This window comes from Glycine soja, unplaced genomic scaffold (genome assembly GCF_004193775.1).
Source record: "Glycine soja cultivar W05 unplaced genomic scaffold, ASM419377v2 tig00033392_1_pilon, whole genome shotgun sequence".
NCBI classification, from domain to species: domain Eukaryota; kingdom Viridiplantae; phylum Streptophyta; class Magnoliopsida; order Fabales; family Fabaceae; genus Glycine; species Glycine soja.
Window position 1 is genome coordinate 1 of NW_021143886.1, and position 20,746 is coordinate 20,746.

A 20,746-nucleotide genomic window follows, 5' to 3' on the forward strand; every position below is an offset into this window, starting at 1 on the left:
AAGAAATGTAGCGTGTTCATCCAATCATGAATTGCCATAATAATTGAAAAATTGACCTTTATTCATGTGTGATTTCGTTGGTAATTGGTTAACAGTGTAACAATCTTTATCGCTGGGAGTTGAAAATTCCTTAAGAGTTTGTTTTGGTATTTAGAGTGCTTGTAATATGAGCAAGCGGGAATGGAGACTTGGCTGAGATGCTAGAGAAGCAATTGGCTTCAGAGTTATCCAAGATGACGCTGGAAGAAGCTTTGCCCTTGCTCGTGCCTTTAGCCATCATCTTACTTTGATGGTATAGCTGAAACCCACCATAGGTATACATTCTTGTCTCCAACTATTGTTGTCTTTTTATTCCATTAGTTGATAATTTGTCTTGTCTTTATTTGGCTGAGCTCTGTGCAAAATTAAGCCGCAATCTCTCCAAAATAAGCCGAACCTTTGACTAATAACAACATTGAGGGAATACTATACTTCTTTAATCTAAGATTACCCAGTATGATAGTCTTGAACAAGTTATGTTTTTGCAGGGTTCGTAAAGGAGGAAATATGGTTCTTGCTGCAAAATCTTGTGATGATATCTTTAACAACCTGTGCAAGATGGGGTTTCTCCAGATGAGCTTTATAAGACAGTGTTCAAGCAGGTCTGTGGTTTTGTTCCTCATTTCTGGTTAATCTGCATAGTCTGAGACGTATAGATGAAAATAAGTATATGATCTTTCGTTGTCTATGCACTCTGCAAGCTGAGATTAAAGCATGTAATTATTTTCTTTCTTGACAATTATCTTGTTATTAATTTAGTGAAACATTATGTGTGTATTGCCAGGGATTTTAACAGAATCTGGTTCCAATTGCTATTGTCATTCAAAATCTAATTTCATTTATGTTGCCACAGGAGCTTGAAATTGTTCTCACTGCTCATCCCACTCAAATTAACCATCGTACCTTGCAATATAAACACCTTAAAATTGCTGTGAGTTGTTCTCTTTTCTGAATATATTAAATTACTGGAGGCTTGAGCATTTAACTTTATGATATCATCTCTCAAATATTATGGAAGTGTCTGTACCCCATTCTTGAACTATTTCCATTCTACTTAACCACCGGTGTTTGTACCCCAAAAGTAAAAAATCCACTAGTTTTTCAGTGTGGTAGATTATCTTTAAATGTGAATGGATAGTGGATTTCCTTTTTCTAACACACTTTATTTCTATTCTCATCAATCATATTGGCTTTTTTAGGTGGGAGAGAAAACTTCAATATGGCAGACAGATGAACTTAGGCGTTCAAAACCCACTCCAGTTGATGAAGCTAGGGCAGGTAAGCTGGTTGAGTATTATATGTTAGATATACTTTACCTCTTAGCTTTAGGCTTTTTAGTTGTTCCTAAGAATGGTCTATGGCCATTTTGACCAAGTGTTCAAGAGTTTTGTCCTTGTTATCCCCAAAGGCACCTACATGAACGCATAATAAATCAATCTTTTAAGAGAGAATCCTTGACAATTTATATGTGTTAGGGTATTGAATATCCCTAACAGCAGAGAAAACAAGAGAAACAGAAAATAGAAGAATATACGGAAAATACTGGAGCAAACTGAATTTATTCAAGAAGGAAACCTTCTTCCAAGGGAAAACCCTTTACAATTTCTAATTCTTCTCTACCCCCTCCTCTAATGAGAATACTCTTATTTATAATATCCTAATCCAACTAATTGATAAAAGATAAAGATAGAATAATAAAGATAAAAGATAGAATAATAAAGATAGATAGAATAATAAGATAAGATAGATATAAGATAGATGGCCCTAAAGATTAAACTAATAACTAATTCGATCCTATCTCCCGTGTAGGGCTTTCTTCCTTCTAGAATAGACCCTCCAGATAACTGGTCTATATTGAGATCTAACAATATGTCATCTCTTGCATGATTTGATTCACTGTTAAAAAAAAAAGAAGTGGAAGAATCCCTTGGTTTATTTATTTTTCAATTCTCCCAGTATTGAATATTGTGGAGGAGTCACTCTGAAAAGCTGTTCCTCATTATTTACGTCGAGTTAGCAGCGCTTTAAAGAAGGTTTGTCATCTTTAATTTATGTCAATTAACTTGTACATTCTTTCTCTTTAAGATTTTCAGTGCAATTTATCTTTCCTTGCAGCACACAGGAAAACCACTTCCATTGACTTGCACTCCAATAAAATTTGGATCTTGGATGGGAGGTGATAGAGACGGAAACCCAAATGTGACAGCAAAGGTAGCATCTTCAAATATCCATTCATGCTGCCTGTACTTTTACTATGTGATTTCATTTTCTCAAATAACTACATGATTCTTTTTCAACACGTGAGAAGTTTTCTAGTAGTGGAAGCATAGTTGAATCTGTAATATCATTATATTATTGACAACCTGAAGATGTCCAGTATTACTGCCTGTCATTTTGGAAAGTGCAAGTTTAATGATGATTGAACTGGGAAAACTGCAGACAAAAATAAATGAGCTTTTAACATGCAAAATATTTGTTTGAATAATCTTCTTGGAACTTTTCCAATATTGTACTTTTTAGTCAAATTTTATATTGTCTCAGGCTAGGATAAAAGAGGTGGGTAATTTTGGGCAGTTGATAGCCAATGTAAAATTACATTGAATGTATTTTAGACATGAATAGCCTGAGAATTTGGTTTTTAACTGAACCCAGTAACATTGTGTGATCCATGTAGCTAACATCACTATTGTTGTTATTGTTCTTTAGATATGGACAGAAAAATGGCTTTTAAAGAAAAATTGGTTTCTGATATTAACTGATCCGTGTTTGACTCCATCAGGTGTGGGATAAAGCTTGATTGTGGTCGGTGTTGATGTTACTACAGTTGAAGGATGTGCTTTGCTGTTTCAATTACTAAAGTTTGTAGCGTGTAATTCAAACATTACGAATAAACTACAAGAAATTTTTTTCTTACCTAGGAGTGGGATTTTCTTGAAGAATATTTGCCGTTTGATTTGACCCTGTTATTCAAATCTGATTGTGTATTGGTTTTCGTTTTGTTCTTCAGGTCACAAAAGATGTTTCACTTCTGTCAAGATGGATGGCGATTGACCTCTACATTCGGGAAGTGGATGGCCTAAGATTTGAGCTATCCATGAACCAGTGCAGTGATAAGTTGTCAGAACTGGCACATGAAATTCTAAAAGGTTTGTCTGTTTAGTTTTGTGTTTGTTGATATCTTCCAAATGCTAATGGGCATAGCAGTCATCTTTGTTTTATATCATGTGACCTCTGGATACTGTTTGTCAAGAAGTAACACTAGTTCATGTGCACAGGCAAATTGAACCACTTAAAGATAATATAGTTTTTTATTTTTTTTCTTTATTGTGTTAGATTATCATGTGAATTTGATGGTCCTTTTGAAACCCTTAATATTACCGTGTAATATTTTGAATGATGATATTATGCTCTATCTATTTATCCTTGAGGCTTTGGTCATTCATTTAATCCCTCTTTGGTCTTCTTTTATGCATTACTTCTTTGGTGCATCAAGGCATTGTCCTCTTGGCTTGGAAATTCCTTTAAAAATTATCCTGACATATCTCTTTTGTGGCCTTACTAATAACTCAAACTTATCAAAATACGCCTGTGTTTTGCTCTTTTACTTTTCTCTTGTTTCCGTAGACATCAACCTGTCAACTTTTACCTCCAATCCACTTTGTCAAATCTTTTCCAATTGAATGATATGAGATTGACAATAGTTGCATACGTGTGGTAAAAGCTTTGAGGTCTTTTTTATATGTTTCCTCGGAATGTTTTTGCAAAAGGTTTCATATGATGAGGCAACAAAATCTGCTTTTTCAAATGGAAAGTTTTCTTCCGGCATGAAAATAGTTTGTAGATACTACAAAGTATTTTAAACCTTGGTGTGAGTTAGACTAATATAAATACACTATAGTATTTGATGATACACTGCAAGTGAAATGGTCATCCATTTATTGTTCTATTAATGCACTCACAATGTCTTTACATGATTAGCTGAAGATTTTTCTATATGATTTGTTCTTCTAGACTACGCCTTGTCACTGTTATATCCTCAAAGATATCTTTGATACTCTTTCAATCCACTTTTAAGACTTGATGATCACTTCTTTCTCTTCAGAAGGTAATGATGAGGAGGATCACCATGAGCACTGGAATGGATCTATGAGTAGAAGTCAGTCAAAACATCCTAATCAACAAGCTTCACCACTTCCGACTAAACTTCCAGCTGGAGCTCATATACCCTCTTGTGCTTGGCCTGGTACGTATAATTTTTCAAAAAATTGCTGTCTGGTTTTTTGTTTGCATATCCTGTTTTTAACTGGCATGTTCTTTTCTTCTATAACTGCAAAAAAATATTTACTTGTTGAGTGGCTTCTAACTTTAATAATCTTTAACAATTTTTAATTAAGGAATGATGCCCATTGCTGATTGCATGAACAAATGAATTGGAATCCTTCCAATCCTTTGAATAACTTCTCATGCTATCATGCATGAGGAATATAGTGCAATTTTATTCATATGCCGACATATATAAATTCTTGACCCAATCAAATATGTTATTAACTTATTATCTATTAGTATGAAGTTCTGGTTTGAATGTTACATTTCATGTAGAAGAGGGTGGATCTGAGTATCCCAGACACATGCCAGGAGCTGATCACAAGCAACCCAATCACAAGGTAGATCAATTCAAGAGATTTCCTAATTTGCCATTGAATCCTAGATAATACATGTGTACATATATTCACTGATAGGGTGGTGAGACTTCAAGTTCAACTGAGAGCAATGGTGGCAGTCAAAATGTCCGTTCGTCAATACCAATTTTACCAAATTCCAGTTCTTCATTAGTTTCAATGACATACTCTCCTTCTTTCAACTCTAGTCAACTTGTTGCTCAGAGGAAACTGTTTGCAGAATCCCAAATAGGAAGGACCAGTTTTCAGAGGCTTTTGGAGCCAAACTCAGGTTCCTGGAATTGCTCCTTATAGAGTTGTCCTTGAATATATAAAAGATAAGGTATTACTTCTGGTTTACTTCAACAATGCTTCAAAATTGGTTGCATGGACACATGTATTCAGTTTCTGCTGTTTTATTTTGTACAAAACTATGCTGCTTATGTCTTAGGAGTTTTTAGCTTTATAACCTGGCAGGCATGTACTAAATGTGCCCGTGTAGACTGTAGTTTGCAAATGAAATAAATGATATTGCATAACTTTTTGTTTGTTTGTTTGGGTTGGTAGAAACTACATTTTGGTTTAGAAGTGAAGTTCCACGGCAAATAATTTGGAAATATTGGGAGTCCAAAATATTTTCCCGTAAATGGACAATCTAAAACCATATTTTTTTTTTATCTTATCTTTATTTATGTTGTTGGCTTGATTTTTCCTTTAGGGAGAAAGACGTGGTTATGAAATTAAGTCAGCAGAACCACTAAGGATTGATATTATTGTAGAAAACGTTGTGGCAAATAAAGCTCTATGAGATTGATTTCAGCATATATTGATATTTTCTGTATTATTTGTAGATAAAGAGTGAAGGACTTTTGAACTTGAGTCTTGGCACTACGGATTTGAAATTCAATTGCAAAATGTCTTTGTGTAGAATGACAGATAGCAGACACATGGATCATTAATTTATATGCATTATTAGGAACGTTCCTGGATATGATGAAATCATATTGCTTTTTGGTCAAAGACTGTTAAATGTACTAATCTTGAGATCAATCCTATTTGCTTTGTTCCACGGCTTTCACAGTGAAGATGATTATATAGATAGAACCATATATACGTTAGGATATGCATAGTATGAAAAATATATTTTCCTAGTTTTGATTTGAATATTGTCTGTGGAGGATTTGTATCCTGGGGTGCCATTAAAACTAAATCACATCTACATTTTTATTCAATATGCAGATTTTATATATTGTCTTAATAACCGGTAATATTATCTTTCGTTCCATGTGTTTAGCTTCTGAGAACTCGTAGACGGTTGGAGATTCTTATCGACATGGTCCATCTAAACATGATCCTATGGATTATTATGAAACAAAATATCAGCTTTTGGAACCTCTTCTCCTTTGTTATGAATCTTTGGTATTCTTTCTTTTCTACCCTTTTACCCTCTAATATTGTGCAGAATTATCATTTAGCTCTACATTTCTCCAGCAATTATGTGGATCTGGGGTGCTAGCTGATGGTCGACTAGCTGATCTGATTCGAAGAGTTGCTACTTTTGGCATGGTGTTAATGAAGCTTGACTTGCGTCAGGTATGTTTCAAAGTTTTTTGTTCATTATTGTTTGGATAATCAGTTGTGGCCTGAAACTAGCAGTGTGACAGGAATCAAGCAGACATGCTGAAACCATTGATGCAATTACAAGGTATTTGGATATGGGCACGTACAGTGAATGGGATGAAGAAAAGAAACTGGACTTCTTAACTAGAGAGTTGAAAGGGAAGAGACCACTGGTTCCTCCCAGTATAGAGGTGAGATTGTTATACATAGCAAAGCTTTACAAGCTCTATATCCAGTAGGATGGTAAAACTTTTCATTTTAAGAAAAGGAAAGAAGTTGATATTTAAATTATTTTGAGCTTCTTTTCATTTTTCAATATTATTGATTGAAGTTTGAGAGTTTATTTTGCATAACTTTAGTCTACAACTTTGACTGGTTACATTACCTATAACTTGGTTTTTTTCTTTTTAGGTTTAAAGTTAAACTCTAGATCTATGAACTTAGTTTATGTTGTAAACCAAGGCTAGTACACTACACTTTGAGGAAGTTCAAAGCCAGCTAAAAGTCAATTCAAACTTTGATACAAATTTACCCAAAATAAGGACTGAAACTCCTTCTATAACTGCCTATATCAGCAAATATTACAAACATCAACTGGTTCAATTAATCATACATATCTTTTTCCTAATTTCACTTAAGCTCATACCCCTTATCAAAATATCTAGAACAGAACATGCGACTGAAACTGTGTATTAGCACTTCAACATTCCTCCTTGATACGTAAACAGAGCTTCCAAGGAGTGGTTGATTTTCTTGCTCAAGAGTTGTTCAACCAGAATGCATCTATCATACTACACACCTACAAAACCACTTCACAAAAAAAGATGAGAGAGAAAGAGAGAGAGAGAGAGGGAGAGAGAGAGAGAGAGAGAGAGAGGGCGCGAGAGAAGGAGAGTGACAGACAGAGACAGAAGAAATGAGAGATGGAGCGAAACAGACACGGCGAGGACGAGTGTGAAGCAGTATCGAAACACGGCGAGGACTAGCACAAACAGAAGAACTCCAATCGGTTCCCCTTCAAGGAGATGGAGGAGTATGGATTGAAGGGAAGAACCATATGGAGGGCGACCAGTCAACATTTTCGGAAGGGACAATGACTACGCTGAGGAAGAAAACTGGACTAAGGTGGTAAGCAGAAGATCAATGAAGGTTATGCAGAAATCCTCTTTAGCGGGAAGACAATCACAGGATCTGGAGATAGGGGACAACAACAAACACTATCGCCTTAACTGGAGGAACAATGCCGACATTACCTCCTTTTATTTCACCCATTTCCCCGACGAAGCTAATGAAGAGTTGCTATGGAGGCGCTTCAAAAACTGGGGTGACGTACGTGAAGTATACATCGCTAAAAGGCTCAACAAGGATGGCAGGAGATACAGGTTCATGCGGTTCAAGGGAGTCTCGGATGCAAAAGGATTGGAGGTGAGACTGGACAACATCTTCATCAACGATTGTAAACTATTTGTCAACCTTCCTAGGTTCGACAGACCAGTTCGGAATACAGAGTTGCAGAAAAAGAACCCCATTGGGAGGAAGTACACCGACGAAGCAAGTAAGCCCTGCGGGGTAATTACTGGTGCTCTTCGGAGATCATATGTGGACGTGATGACTAAGGGGGGGTGCCAAGGAGACAAAAGGGCAGACGAGGCACAAACACCAACTATTCTGATCAACCCAGATGAAGGCGGGGAATATTGGTGTAACGAAACCTGGGTGGGCATGCTAAAGAAGGTGATGGAGGTGGAAACCTTAGAGGATCGTATCACTTGGGAGTTAGGATATAACGTCCGCACTAAGTTCCTCGGAGACGACATGGTTCTTCTCCCTGGGATGTCCGATGACAAAGCTCAACTCCTCATTCAATCAGAGACGGAAAGCGATGATTCTCTCTTTTACTCACTGGAGAAGTGGACGCCGAAATGTAGACCCAATAACAGGGTTGTTTGGCTCCAGCTGTGGGGATTTCCGATACAGGTGTGGGAAATGAAAAATCTCAGGAGGGCTGTAGCTGCTATTGGGGATGTCATCGAGTCAGACGATGACACAGAGGACCGCCGACGATTGGACCGGGCTCGAGTATTGGTGCGGACACCGCTTCCGCCGTTGATAAGGTCGGAGGTCATCGTCCGTGTGGGGGAGCTTGAGTATCGGGTATGGATTGTGGAAGAGACAGGGTTCGAAGGTGGGTCGAACCGGAAAGGAAGCTCGCCGTCCGATGGGTGGTCGGAGATGATAACATCGGACGATGGAGGGGAGGTTGGCGATGTTCTTGACGACACTAATACCAATTTCTCCTTCTCGCCGGAGCTGCCCAACCAGAAATTGTCTCCGTCTCGTACCCAACGGGCAGAAGGAGGGACCGATGTGCGCTGTTGTGATCTTAGACCCCTAGGTAATATCCAGGCAGACGTTACACCCAAAGAAATGTCAAAAGGCACTGTAGAAGGTATGCTGGGCTCTAGCTTTGGTAAGCTCAACCTAGGGGACAGCTTCGCAGGAACAGAAGAGGAAGCTGCTAACACCAAAGAGGTAACCTGCTATAATACCCTACAGGATGATCGAAGGCACAAGAATCACATAGAGGGAAAGTATTTGAATGGTGGAGCGAAAGTAGCTGCTGACCAGACCTTTATCGGGGAAGAAGAGGGACATGTCACGCAGTCTCTCTCTCCTTCTTTATCGGGGCAGATTCAACAAGGAATTGGGCCAGGTTGCATTAAGGGCCCAATTTCGACTCCAGGAGGGTGTAATAAAGAAGACATCCACCCAGTTGAGCTTTTGGGGGTGCAAGCTGTGCAGAATCAAAAAGAGGGTGGGCTAAGTAATGATTTAGGCCCAATTTTGAAAACTGATGGGTGCCATAAAGAGGAATCCCTACCTGTAATCCAATCCATAAAAGAGACTCCAGACAAGTATTCTAAAGTTTACTTTCAATAACAAAACTCTCTCTTTAAGGCCCGACTCTCACAGATTGAGGAAAAGCATCCTCAGTTTCAAGATGGCATCCTGGCTCTAGCAGATCAACTTGCCAATCAGGATAAGGTCAAAAATCAGAGTTATGTGGACTCAAAAAGGAGGTTAAAAAGCATAATTGAGTGCAGTGATAAGGTGTTGCAAGAGGCTCAACAATTATGGCATCTCGGAGAAAACTTAGGCATGGAGACAGTTACAGATAACCTACATTTCCTTCACAGTTATGCTTCTATGGAGTGTAGAGACAGAAAAGAAGCTAAGGAGATGGGGAATAGGAAACCTCTTAAATGAATATCCTATCCTATAACATTAGAGGGTTGGGTAAAGGTATTAAGTGGGCCTCTATCAGGAATTTGGTTGGGAAGCATAAGATAGATCTTCTTTGTTTGCAAGAAACAAAGAGGGATTCCGTTGACAAGGCACTTTGTCAGGCTCTGTGGGGTCACTCAGACTTTGATTGGAAATGGTTTCCTGCGGTCAATACAGCTGGGGGGCTTCTCTGTGTCAGGAATAACAATAACTTCCAGGTTGATATTAAAATAGCTGAAAGGGGTTTCATCATGTTGGAGGGGGTATGGCTGGTAGAAAGTCAGAGGGTAGTGGTGGCTAATATCTATGCTTCTTGTGAGCTAGAAAGCAAAAGACAGTTATGGCAGAGGCTATATTTAATGAAGAATCAGTCCCAAGTTCAGTGCTGGTGCCTTGTAGGGGACTTCAACTGCATTAAACACCCAGCTGAAAGAATGGGAAGCACTCTTTGTAATGCAGACACTAATCTTATAGCTGAATTTAATGAGTGGCTCGCTGAAATGGAGGTAGATGATATTCCTTGCTTGGGCAAGCCCTTTACTTGGGTTAGGCCTAATGGTTCTTGTAAGAGCAAGTTAGACAGAGTGCTGGTCTTTGATGATTGGGTATCCAAGTGGCCTGATAGTTCCCTACACAACCTTGAAAGGAACTACTCAGATCATTGCCCTATCATTTTGAATTCTAAAAATATTGATTGGGGCCTTAAGCCTTTTAGGGTTTTTGATGCTTGGTTGCACAATAAGGACTTCAATAAGGTGGTGAGGGACTGCTGGTTTGCTAATCAGCCTATGGGATGGGGGGGATATGCCTTGAAATGCAAACTTCAGAAAATTAAGCAAAGGTTAAAAACCTGGAGCAAAGAAAATTGTGGAGACTTGGGCAACAAGGTGAAGCTAATCCAGCATAAGCTGAATGACTTGGAGAATTCCCTCACAGCTCAACCTACTGATCAGCATGTTCAAGAGCTCAAGAAAGCCCAATCTGACCTTTGGGAGCAATCTATTCTTCATGAATCAATATTGCGACAGAAGTCTAGATGTAAGTGGATCAAAGAGGGAGATAGCAACACTTCCTACTTCCACAAAATCATTAATTCCAGCAGAAGGAGGAATGCCTTGAGGGGGATGCAAATTAATGGTAGTTGGGTAGAAAACCCTGCTGCCATTAAGGATGCAGTTCTTCAGCATTTTAAAGGCAGATTTGTTGAACCTTACCTGCACAGACCCAACTTAGATGGGGTCTCTTTTAATGTCTTGCGTTCAATCCAAAGTGAGATGTTGGTGGAACCCTTCAAAGAGGAGGAGATATCTAGTGCAGTGTGGGCTTGTGGCAATGAAAAAGTCCAGGGCCTGATGGGCTTAATTTTAGCTTCATTAAGCACTTCTGGAAGGAGCTGAAACCTGAGTTCCTTAGGTTCTTCTCAGAATTTTATGTGAATGCAGTCTTCCCCAAGGGTCTCAACTCATCATTCATTGCTCTTATCCCCAAGATCAAGGACCCTCAACTTATTAGTGATTTCAGACCAATATCTCAAATAGGCTGTGTCTACAAAATTATTGCCAAAGTACTATCAAATAGGCTTAGCAAGGTTATGAATCATCTCATAGATGAAAGACAATAAGTTTTTGTTAAAGGCAGACAGTTGCTTCATGGAGTTTTAATTGCTAATGAGATTGTTGAGGAGGTTTGGAGATCTAAAAGACCTTGTTTGGTGTTCAAAGTTGATTTTGAAAAAGCATATGACTCTGTGTCTTGGCATTTCCTCTTTTACATGATGAGAAGAATGGGGTTTCATGAAAAGTGGATTGGCTGGATTAAGGGGTGTCTTTCATCAACATCAATATCTATACTAGTGAATGGAAGTCCTACTTCTGAATTTAAACCTCAAAGAGGCTTGAGACAAGGGGATCCATTGGCTCCCTTTTTGTTTGACCTAGTTGCTGAAGGCTTGACAGGCATGATGAGGGCAGCTGTTTCCAAAAACTGCTACCACAGTTTTATGGTGGGAAAGAAAAAGATCCCAGTCAAGACTAAAATGGGGTTAAATGAAGTCCTTCAAATCAATTATTATATCTAGTTCCATCAAGACTAAAAAAAGGGTATCTACTCATCTAAGTTTTTTGTTTTTTGGTTTCACAAGAATTCTGAGTGTTTTGTTTCTGGTTTCACAAGAACGACAATTCTTTTATAGAAAATAATATTGTTTAAGGTACTACTGAATTTTTTTATGGATGGTACTATTGAATTTTAAATATATACATTTTTTTTTATCAAGATCTAGTTTGTAGCAAAAAGAATACATCAAACTGCTCCATACAAGCCTATGGCCTATCCTATATAGAGCCTAGGTTAAGCCAAACTTTTTTTTTTTTAAAAAAAGTTAACCTTATGCATAAAATTTTATAAAAAAAACTTATTTGGTTAAAAGGTAAAACTATAGGTCATTTAAAAAATCTTTTAAATGTAAGTTAAGTAAATATATATTTTTATTAACATTATTGATTAATAAAAAATATTATCAATATGATTTTAAAATAATTATTATTAAAATCAACAATTTTATCATATACGACAATGTATAATTGCAGGAAAATATACTTATATATTAATTTTTAAAATAATGTAATTATCTCCCTACAAAATTTATTACATTCTTTTTTACAAGTTTATGACAAGTGTTGTAAACGACTATTATTATCGGTCCCAATAAACTAAATTAAGTCCATTCTATGGTAGTTGATGGATGTCCATTCCATAATGGGGCTTTGTTACACTCACCCAGCATAATAGATGGTGCACCCATCAAACGAGTGTTGAAGCTTAAGGATTGTCCAATCCATAAGTGGTTCAAATAATTTTTTTTTATTTTTTTTTTCAAAAATGTTTTACAAATTAATTTAAAATTAATGACCCAAACAAGAATCAAACCTTCGATTTTTGTGTTATTAGCATAACACTCTAACCAACTAAACTAATAAATCAATTATATTATAAAATAATTAATGTCACTATATGTAATACTAAAATTTTTAATATTTAATGCGCATGAAAATTTAGATAATAAATTTTGTAACAATTAATTTTGATCTAACAATTAATTTGTTTACACATGTTCGTAGAAAAACAACCACTAGACCACATGTCATTCACTTATTGGATAATTCAACACTGCAGAAGTTGAGTGTTGACTAGCAACATAGTAACAATGTGGTGAAACAAGAGCCTAAAAGAAATAGAGAACAAAAACAACAACAGTGGCGAGTCGGAGCTGCGGGTGGTGGTTGTCGTCTTCCTCTTGAAGGGCAGATTGATCCTCCTCGGTCGTTGCCGCTCCGCTGTCGGCAACGCCACCTTCACCTTTCTAGGCGGCCACCTCGAATTCGGTCACTCCCTTACTCTCTCTCATATTATGTTTTTTTTTCGTCAAACATTTTGAAAACGAAATAATCGAGTAATGCTTAGTTTTGTTTTTATATTATTATTATTATTATTATTTGAACTTAATATGGGCGTAAAAATAACTTAGAATTTTATATAAATTATGAATTTTTATTATTATTAAACTGACCTTAGTTAGTGCAGCTTATTTTTTTTTAAGTGCAAATTTTATTTGTGTTTAGTTTAATTTTGATGCTTTATTATTAGTAAAACAAAATTGTATTATTAATTAAATAAAACATGTTAGTAATATATTTTTTTAAATATTCTTTTAAACATAATCTTTATTATGAACTATTTTTTTAAAAGAGTTTTACTTTTTAAATTTTTAATAAATTTTAAATAAAAAATGTGTTAGAATTAGATGATTATGTTCCTAATACTTTTTAATTAAAGTTACTCTAAGCATTATTTTTAAAGTAATTTTTATAAAATAAAATTAAAAATTATCATTTATAATTAAAACCCACCAAGGTTAGCTGGGTGAAAGGAAAGTTATTAAGTTTGTATGATGTTTTATGTTTAAACTCCATTACTGTTATGGTAGATAACTAAAAAAATATAGTACTTTGTTTAATAATTAAATGATGAGAAAAGAATTATGCATAGATAGTGTAATATATTTTATAGAATCATCTAATCACAATTCATCAGGTATGGTAAGTTTGATTTATTCTATTATTACATAGATATTAAACTCTTAAATGATAGTATAAATATAACAAATTGTTAATTAAATTTATTTTATCTAACTAATTTGGGGGCATTTTAATTTTTCAGGAGAGTTTTGAGGAATGCGCTGCAAGAGAAGTGAAAGAGGAAACATAGTTGGACATAGGAAACTCAGATTTTGACCGTAACAAACTATGTTAGAGCAGCCAAAAAAGTGTCACTATGTGACCATTTTCATGAGGGTAATGGTGGACGTGGATGTAGTTAAAGAACAAGTTCCACAAAATCTTGAACCTACCGAGTGTGATGGTTGGGATTGGTACGAGTGGGATCATTTGTCACACCCTCTGTTTGGGCCTCTTGAGAAAATGGTCAAAGGAGCTTTCGACCCATTTCCAATTTGATTCTGGTAATTGGTATGATTTTGTTTTGTGAGGATTCTTGGATTCTTGGAAATTTTTTGTTTAGTTTAACATATTGTGATGAAAACAATTATGGTTTGAATGACATTCAGGATGCACGTAAATTTGTAAAACGTCTAATTCAGAAGCAACATTGATAGTGTTTGAATTAGGGTCCATTTATTCAAACCTATTTATTAAAAAATATTTTTTAGATAAAATAAACAGATTTTTTTATATTTTGATATGTTTGAAACTGCTTTTGGTTTAAAAAATATTAATTTTCTACTTCTTTTTGAGAAGTTAACTTTATATGTTTCTTAAAAAAACACTTGTTTCACAATTTTTTTAAAGTTTAAACAAACTGATCCTTAGTTAAATAATAAAAACAATCAATTATTTTATGTTCAAATTAATGTAAAAATAAAAAATAATTAATAATTAAATATTTTAAATTTAAAAATTTAAATAACATTGAAGTCTAACTTTTGACAAAGAAAGAATATTTTGGTAAAGTTAAAAAACGTTAAAAAAATTAAATTAAGAGGAGAAATTCATTTCATTATACATAACTATATTATTTGATGAATATTTTTAATTTTTTATAATTGTAGTTAAGTTGTTTTTATTAAACATATAAACAGCAGGATTTTGGTTATATATATATATATATATATATAAAGTTTTAGATCATAAATTTTACTCTAAAAAATATCCCACACTATATTCATGAACACCAAATCCTTTATCTTCAAAATATCATGTGTCTAATCATTTCGTCTAAATGGATGGACAAAATCTAGTATTGTTTTATTCTAAAGTCAATTCATTAGAAGACATTGTGGACATTTGTTTGGTACATTTGAGATCATGGTCATAGTTAAAAAAAGCATGATTAAATCATTTTTTTCTGCTGGCATTCCAATCTAGGTGCTTGTTTCGAATTTAAAATGGGAGGGAACCATGGCTTGAGAGCTTGAGGAATGAGAGTAAAATTGAAAGGAAATCTTAATATATATTTATACAAATCAAGTTGAGTCTTCAGCCAATGTTTCTCGCCCAAACTTAACGAAGGCTTTATGTATTTTTTTTCCAATTTGTTATTGGAATTTTGGCAAGAGTATTAAATCCCTCAGGTAGCAATAGCGATAAATAGAGTCGTCTCCACAAAAACTTGTGCAATAATTAGGTTATTTAATAATAAATTTAATAGACTATGAATTTCAATGTGATTAAGTGATCAAAAGTAAAGTCTTAAAAAAAGTAACTACAAATAGAAATATCATAAGGGGTTAAATTGTAATTTTAGAATTTTCTTAAGTCTTTTTTCGTGAAAACTAAAGTTATCATTTGAAGTATAACTTAATAAAAAGAGATAACAAATTTGCGCAAAAACAAGTTTAAACGATGGAAACATATTTTAAAAAATAGAATATGTTTTTCAAACAAGATCAAATTCAAACACTATGTCAGTTTAAGACAAAAGATAACTAAAAAGAAAGTAAGACACATATTTATATTGGTTTGTCTCTACCATTCAGACTAAGTTCAGTTTTTGGTTAGCAATCAAGTTTCACTAATTTCACAAAAGTTACAAGTATTTGTCACTGTTACTTTTGGCTCTCACAACAAAGTTTATCGTCAAGCTTTAACAACCGAATATTCTTTGTCCTACCAAGCCACTGTTGGTTCTATACAAATCAGAAGATATGTTGTTTGATTTGCTAACTGATTAAATCTTAATCATCTTACAAACAAATGTGAAATCTAAGCATTTAGTTTTTTGTCTTAGAGTATTCAAGATGTTTTGAGAGCTTTTCAAACTTTATAAGAATATACAAAGAGTTTTCTACATAAAGAATTTGAATGATAGCGTGTAGGTTCGTTACTCATTTCTTCAAAGCATCTAGTATTTATAGGTTTTCATTTTCAAGTGTTTGTTGTTTCTAAACGATTATAATTTTCCTTTGAGCTTGCATCTGAAGCTTGTGGTTATTAGATCATTTAATGCTTGCATTAAATGCATATCCTGCTTCATGTAGGAAAACCACTATGACTGGCTTTCGTGTTGATCACTATAACAAAAAATCAGTTCCTTTTAGTCAAAGTAGATCTATCACAGTAAAACACATCTTTTGATGTTGTTTGGAAACTTTTAGAACTTAAACTTCATTTATTCTTCATAGGATTCGACAAATCCTGAAAGAGTGTCTTGTGAGACAATTTCTGCGAAATGAACCTCAGACACAAAGTACTAAATGAAGTCTTAAATGTCATCTTTAATATTGTATCAGATCATGACTTATTCATACTTCTGTCTGAAATATCAAACAGAAGATCATGAAGCATAATCTGATATCACATAAGACAAAACTTTTAACCGTTGTATTTATTTGTATCTAATAAAAATAATTAAGGGTCTTGATTCATCTTAAAATATCTTTTGACTTAACAATAACAAAAAGTAAAGACAATTGCATAAGAGTAAAGAGTTAAAAAGGAATAAAGTTGATTGTTGATTTTTTTCAAAAGCTTAGTGTGCCCAGAAAACTTGGTTTGTATCAATGGATGAAATCATTGGAGATTAACTTCATTGGGTTAACGTAACATGCATTACAAATTATTCCTGCAATTTTTGCTAACCTTAATCTTTTAAGTGAGAAAACCAAAGTGTCTTGATTGCACTATCAATCCCTTGAGTAATATAATCAATTGACCAACAATATGAACTAGGGTTTTAAATGATAACCAATAATCGTTACCCTATCCCTAGGCATAAAGTTCATTGGTTGATCTCTTTTGTTCTCAATCCAATTTAATTTTGCAAAGCAATTGAATAGAGAGAATCATGCAATAAGATGATCAGACCAAGAACAAATAATAAATATAGAAGAGAAACAATAATAGTACTTTATTGAATAAGGAAAATACAATAATTACATGTGAGCAGTATCCAATTACATTAAATCCCAACAAACAAAGGATTTAGCTACTCATAACCATGGGAAAAGAAAAATTAATAAACAGACAATTAGGGATGAATCTCTAAGCATGGAAACCACCACACAACTCTCTCTTACCTTTGTGCCTTGGAATTCATAAACTTTGGAACCGTTGCTTTGTGTTTTAGGCCACCTTTTTATACTACAAGTGGGTTCATAGCATTAGGCATTTCTAATAAACTCGTTTAAACGAGGCACACACGACTTGGTTAAGTGAACATAACATAAAAAGTCTTATAGGGGAATCACACCCCCGACGCTCAAGCAACACTGCAGACGATCTGAGTCTCTCTCATGCATCGTCCAACAACACAGACTGTCCATTGGCATCCTTTTATCGACCGCATTATGGAGGTAGACATACCCTTGGGGTGGAAATCACTTAACCTCGAGCGGTATGATGAGACAACAGATCCAGACGAGCATTTGGACGTCTTCCTAACATAGACAAACCTTTACACCAATGACGACACAATTCTATGTCGTGTCTTCCCTATATCCCTCGAGGGAGCAACATTGACATGGTATGGTGGACTCCCACCAAGATCCATAGATAGCTTCGACACCCTCATCGAACGATTCAGTGTGCAGTATGCCACCAGTAGGTCTCATTGCATGACCTTGGCTGCCTTGGCCAGTCTACGACAAGCAGACGATGAATCCCTCAGAAAGTTCATTGCCAAATTTGGGCGCACAGTCGTCCAGATCCGAAATCTCAACCCTGAGATAAAGTTGCATTCCATGCTTCTCGCACTACACCCTAGCAAGTTCGTAGATAGTTTGTGCAAAAAACTACCTGGTAGCATGGATGAGCCGCACGAACGAGCCAAGGGTTACATCCAGATAGAAGAAATGTCCAAATTCTGGAATGAAGTCTACCAAGTCAAACAAAAGTGTGAAAGGTGCAAAGCAAACACCAAGACCTACTTGCACAAGTCAGACAAGAGGCACAAGCTAGACAAGTGCCAACCTCTCTCCAAAAGGCCCGGTATGAGCGTTACATACCCTTGACGGCCAATCGTACCACGATTCTTGAGGAAGCCTTCGACCTGGAGGTACCTGTCCGGCTACCCCAAATGAAATCTCTGAGGCCAGGGTCAGACGCAACCAAGTACTGCAAGTTTCACCGCAGTATTGAACACAACACCAAAGATTGTTGGGCCTTGAACGACAAGATCGAAGAACTTATACAGGCTGGATACTTAGCCCAGTTTGTTAAGAGACCAGACCACTACCAGGAAGGAGCAAGGCCTAAAGGACATCAAGAGGAGCAACACAAGAACCATGAAGTAGACAGGAGAAGAGTGGAAGACTGAGGTAGACAGAGACAACAACCACAGCGGCACGAGCGACCACGTCTTCAGTGCATACCACCCATGGCGAGTGATATGTATGCAATGTATGCAAGAGTACGGTGCTCAAAACCCAAGTCGGAAAATTCCCTGGTCAATCCTCCAAAGGGCTTGTGAAACCCAAGGTCCTCCTTTGGTGAGTCCCACTGATAGACACAACCGTGTCTCCAGTACCTGCCACTTTGTAAGAGGCGTGTATGTAAGAGCACAATACTTGCACTGCACGCAAGACTCATCAAACCCAACCTTCGCGCTTGCTGATCCATAAGGGTTTACAAAATCCAAGGCCCGTCCTTGGTAAGCCTCGACACAACTCCATGGAAGTGACAAAACCCAGGGCAAACACGTCCTTGGTCCAAGGCTCGACAAACCCAAGATTCACCCTTGATGGGCCCTTTCCATTACTAAGTTCCATCTTCATAGGAACTCAAGGTACGCAAGGTTTACCCTTGACAATTTTTCCTATTCCTAACTTTCTTCCTTTTTAACTCTTTACTCTTATGCAATTATCTTTACTTTTTGTTATTGTTAAGTCAAAATATATTTTAAGACGAATCAAGACCCTTAATTATTTTGATTAGATGTAAATAAATACAAAGGTTAAAAGTTTTGTCTTATGTGATATCAGATTATGCTTCATGATCTTCTGTTTGATATTTCAGACGGAAGTATAAGTAAGTCATGATCTGATACAATATTAAAGATGACATTTAAGATTTCATTTAGTACTTTGTGTCTGAGATTCGTTTCGCAGAAATTGTCTCACAAGACATTCTTTTAGGATTTGTCGAATCCTATGATTAATAAATGAAGTTCAAGTTCTAAAAGTTTTCAAACAACATCAAAAGATGTGTTTGAATTTGATCTTGTTTGAAAAACATATTCTATTTTTTAAAATATGTTTCCATCGTTTAAACTTGTTTTTGTGAAATTTTTTTATCTCTTTTAATCAAGTTATACTTCAAATGATTACTTTAGTTTTCAAAAAAAAAGACTTAAGAAAATTCTAAAATTACAATTTAACCATTTTCTTATGATATTTCTATTTATAGTTACTTTTTTTAAGACTTTACTTTTGATCACTTAATCACATTGAAATTCATAGTCTATTAAATTTATTATTAAATAACCTAATTATTGCACAAGTTCTTGTAGAGACGACTCTACTTATCGCTATTGTTACCTCAGGGATTTAATACTCTTGCCAAAATTCCAATAACAAATTGGAAAAAAATAATACATAAAGCCTTTTTTAAGTTTGGGCGAGAAACATTGGTTGAAGACTTAACTTGATTTGTATAAATATATATTAAGATTTCCTTTGAATTTTACTCTCGTTCCTCAAGCTCCCAAGTCTCAAGCCATGGTTCTCTCCCATTTTAAATTCGAAACAAGCTCCTAGATTGGAATGCTAGTAGAAAAAAATGATTTAATCATGTTTTTTTTAACTATGACCATGATCTTAAATGTACCAAAAATATGTCCACAATGTCTTCTAATGAATTGACTTTAGAAGAAAACAATACTAGATTTATTCCATCCATTTAGACGAAATGATTGGACACATGATATTTTGAAGATAACGGATTTGATGTTCATGAATATAATGTTGAAACTTTTTGAGAGTAAAATTTATGATCTAACACTTGATATATATATATATATATATATATATATATATATATATATATATATATATATATATAACCAAAATCCTGTTGTTTATATGTATAATAAAAACAACTTAATTACAATAATAAAAAATTAAAAAATATTCATCAAATAATATAGTTATGTATAATGAAATGAATTTCTCCTCTTAATTTAATTTTTTTATTATATTCTTTCTTTGTCAAAAGTTAGACTTCAATGTTATTTAAATTTTTATATTAAAAAAATTGAATTATAATTATTTTTTTATTTTTACATTAATTTCTAACATAAAATAATTGATTGTTTTATTATTTAACTAAGGATAAGTTTGTTTAAACTTTAAAAAAATGTGAAATAAGTGTTTTTTTAAGAAACATATAAAGTTAACTTCTAAAAAATAAGTAGAAAATTATTATTTTTTAAACCAAAAGCAGTTTAAAACATCTCAAAATATAAAACAATCTATTTATCTTATTTAAAAAATATTTTTGATAAATAAGTTTGAATAAATGGAACGTAATTCAAACAATATCAATATTGCTTCCGAATTAGACATTTTGCAAGTTTATGTGCATCCTGAATGCCGATTCAAACCATAATTGTTTTCATCACAATAAGTTAGACTA

At 34.8% G+C, this 20,746-nt stretch overlaps 1 protein-coding gene and 1 pseudogene across 1 annotated transcript; both read left to right on the forward strand.

Annotated features, from left to right (window-relative positions):
- Nucleotides 1–2,007: 2,007 nt before the first annotated feature.
- On the forward strand, nucleotides 2,008–14,352 carry LOC114404405 (annotated as a pseudogene).
- Nucleotides 14,353–17,463: 3,111 nt separating this feature from the next.
- Nucleotides 17,464–18,431, forward strand: LOC114404408. Its single transcript, XM_028367375.1, has 3 exons — nucleotides 17,464–17,469; nucleotides 17,563–18,103; nucleotides 18,211–18,431. The coding sequence occupies exons 1-3, from the start codon at nucleotides 17,464–17,466 to the stop codon at nucleotides 18,429–18,431; spliced, it is 768 nt and encodes a 255-aa protein (XP_028223176.1).
- Nucleotides 18,432–20,746: the final 2,315 nt, after the last annotated feature.

What these genes read in the sequence shown, in the direction of transcription:
- LOC114404408 (XM_028367375.1), top strand. An exon ending in ACCTCTCTCCAAAAGGCCCG is followed by an intron (nt 18,104 to 18,210) that starts GTATGAGCGTTA and finishes CTCTGAGGCCAG; the next exon opens with GGTCAGACGCAACCAAGTAC.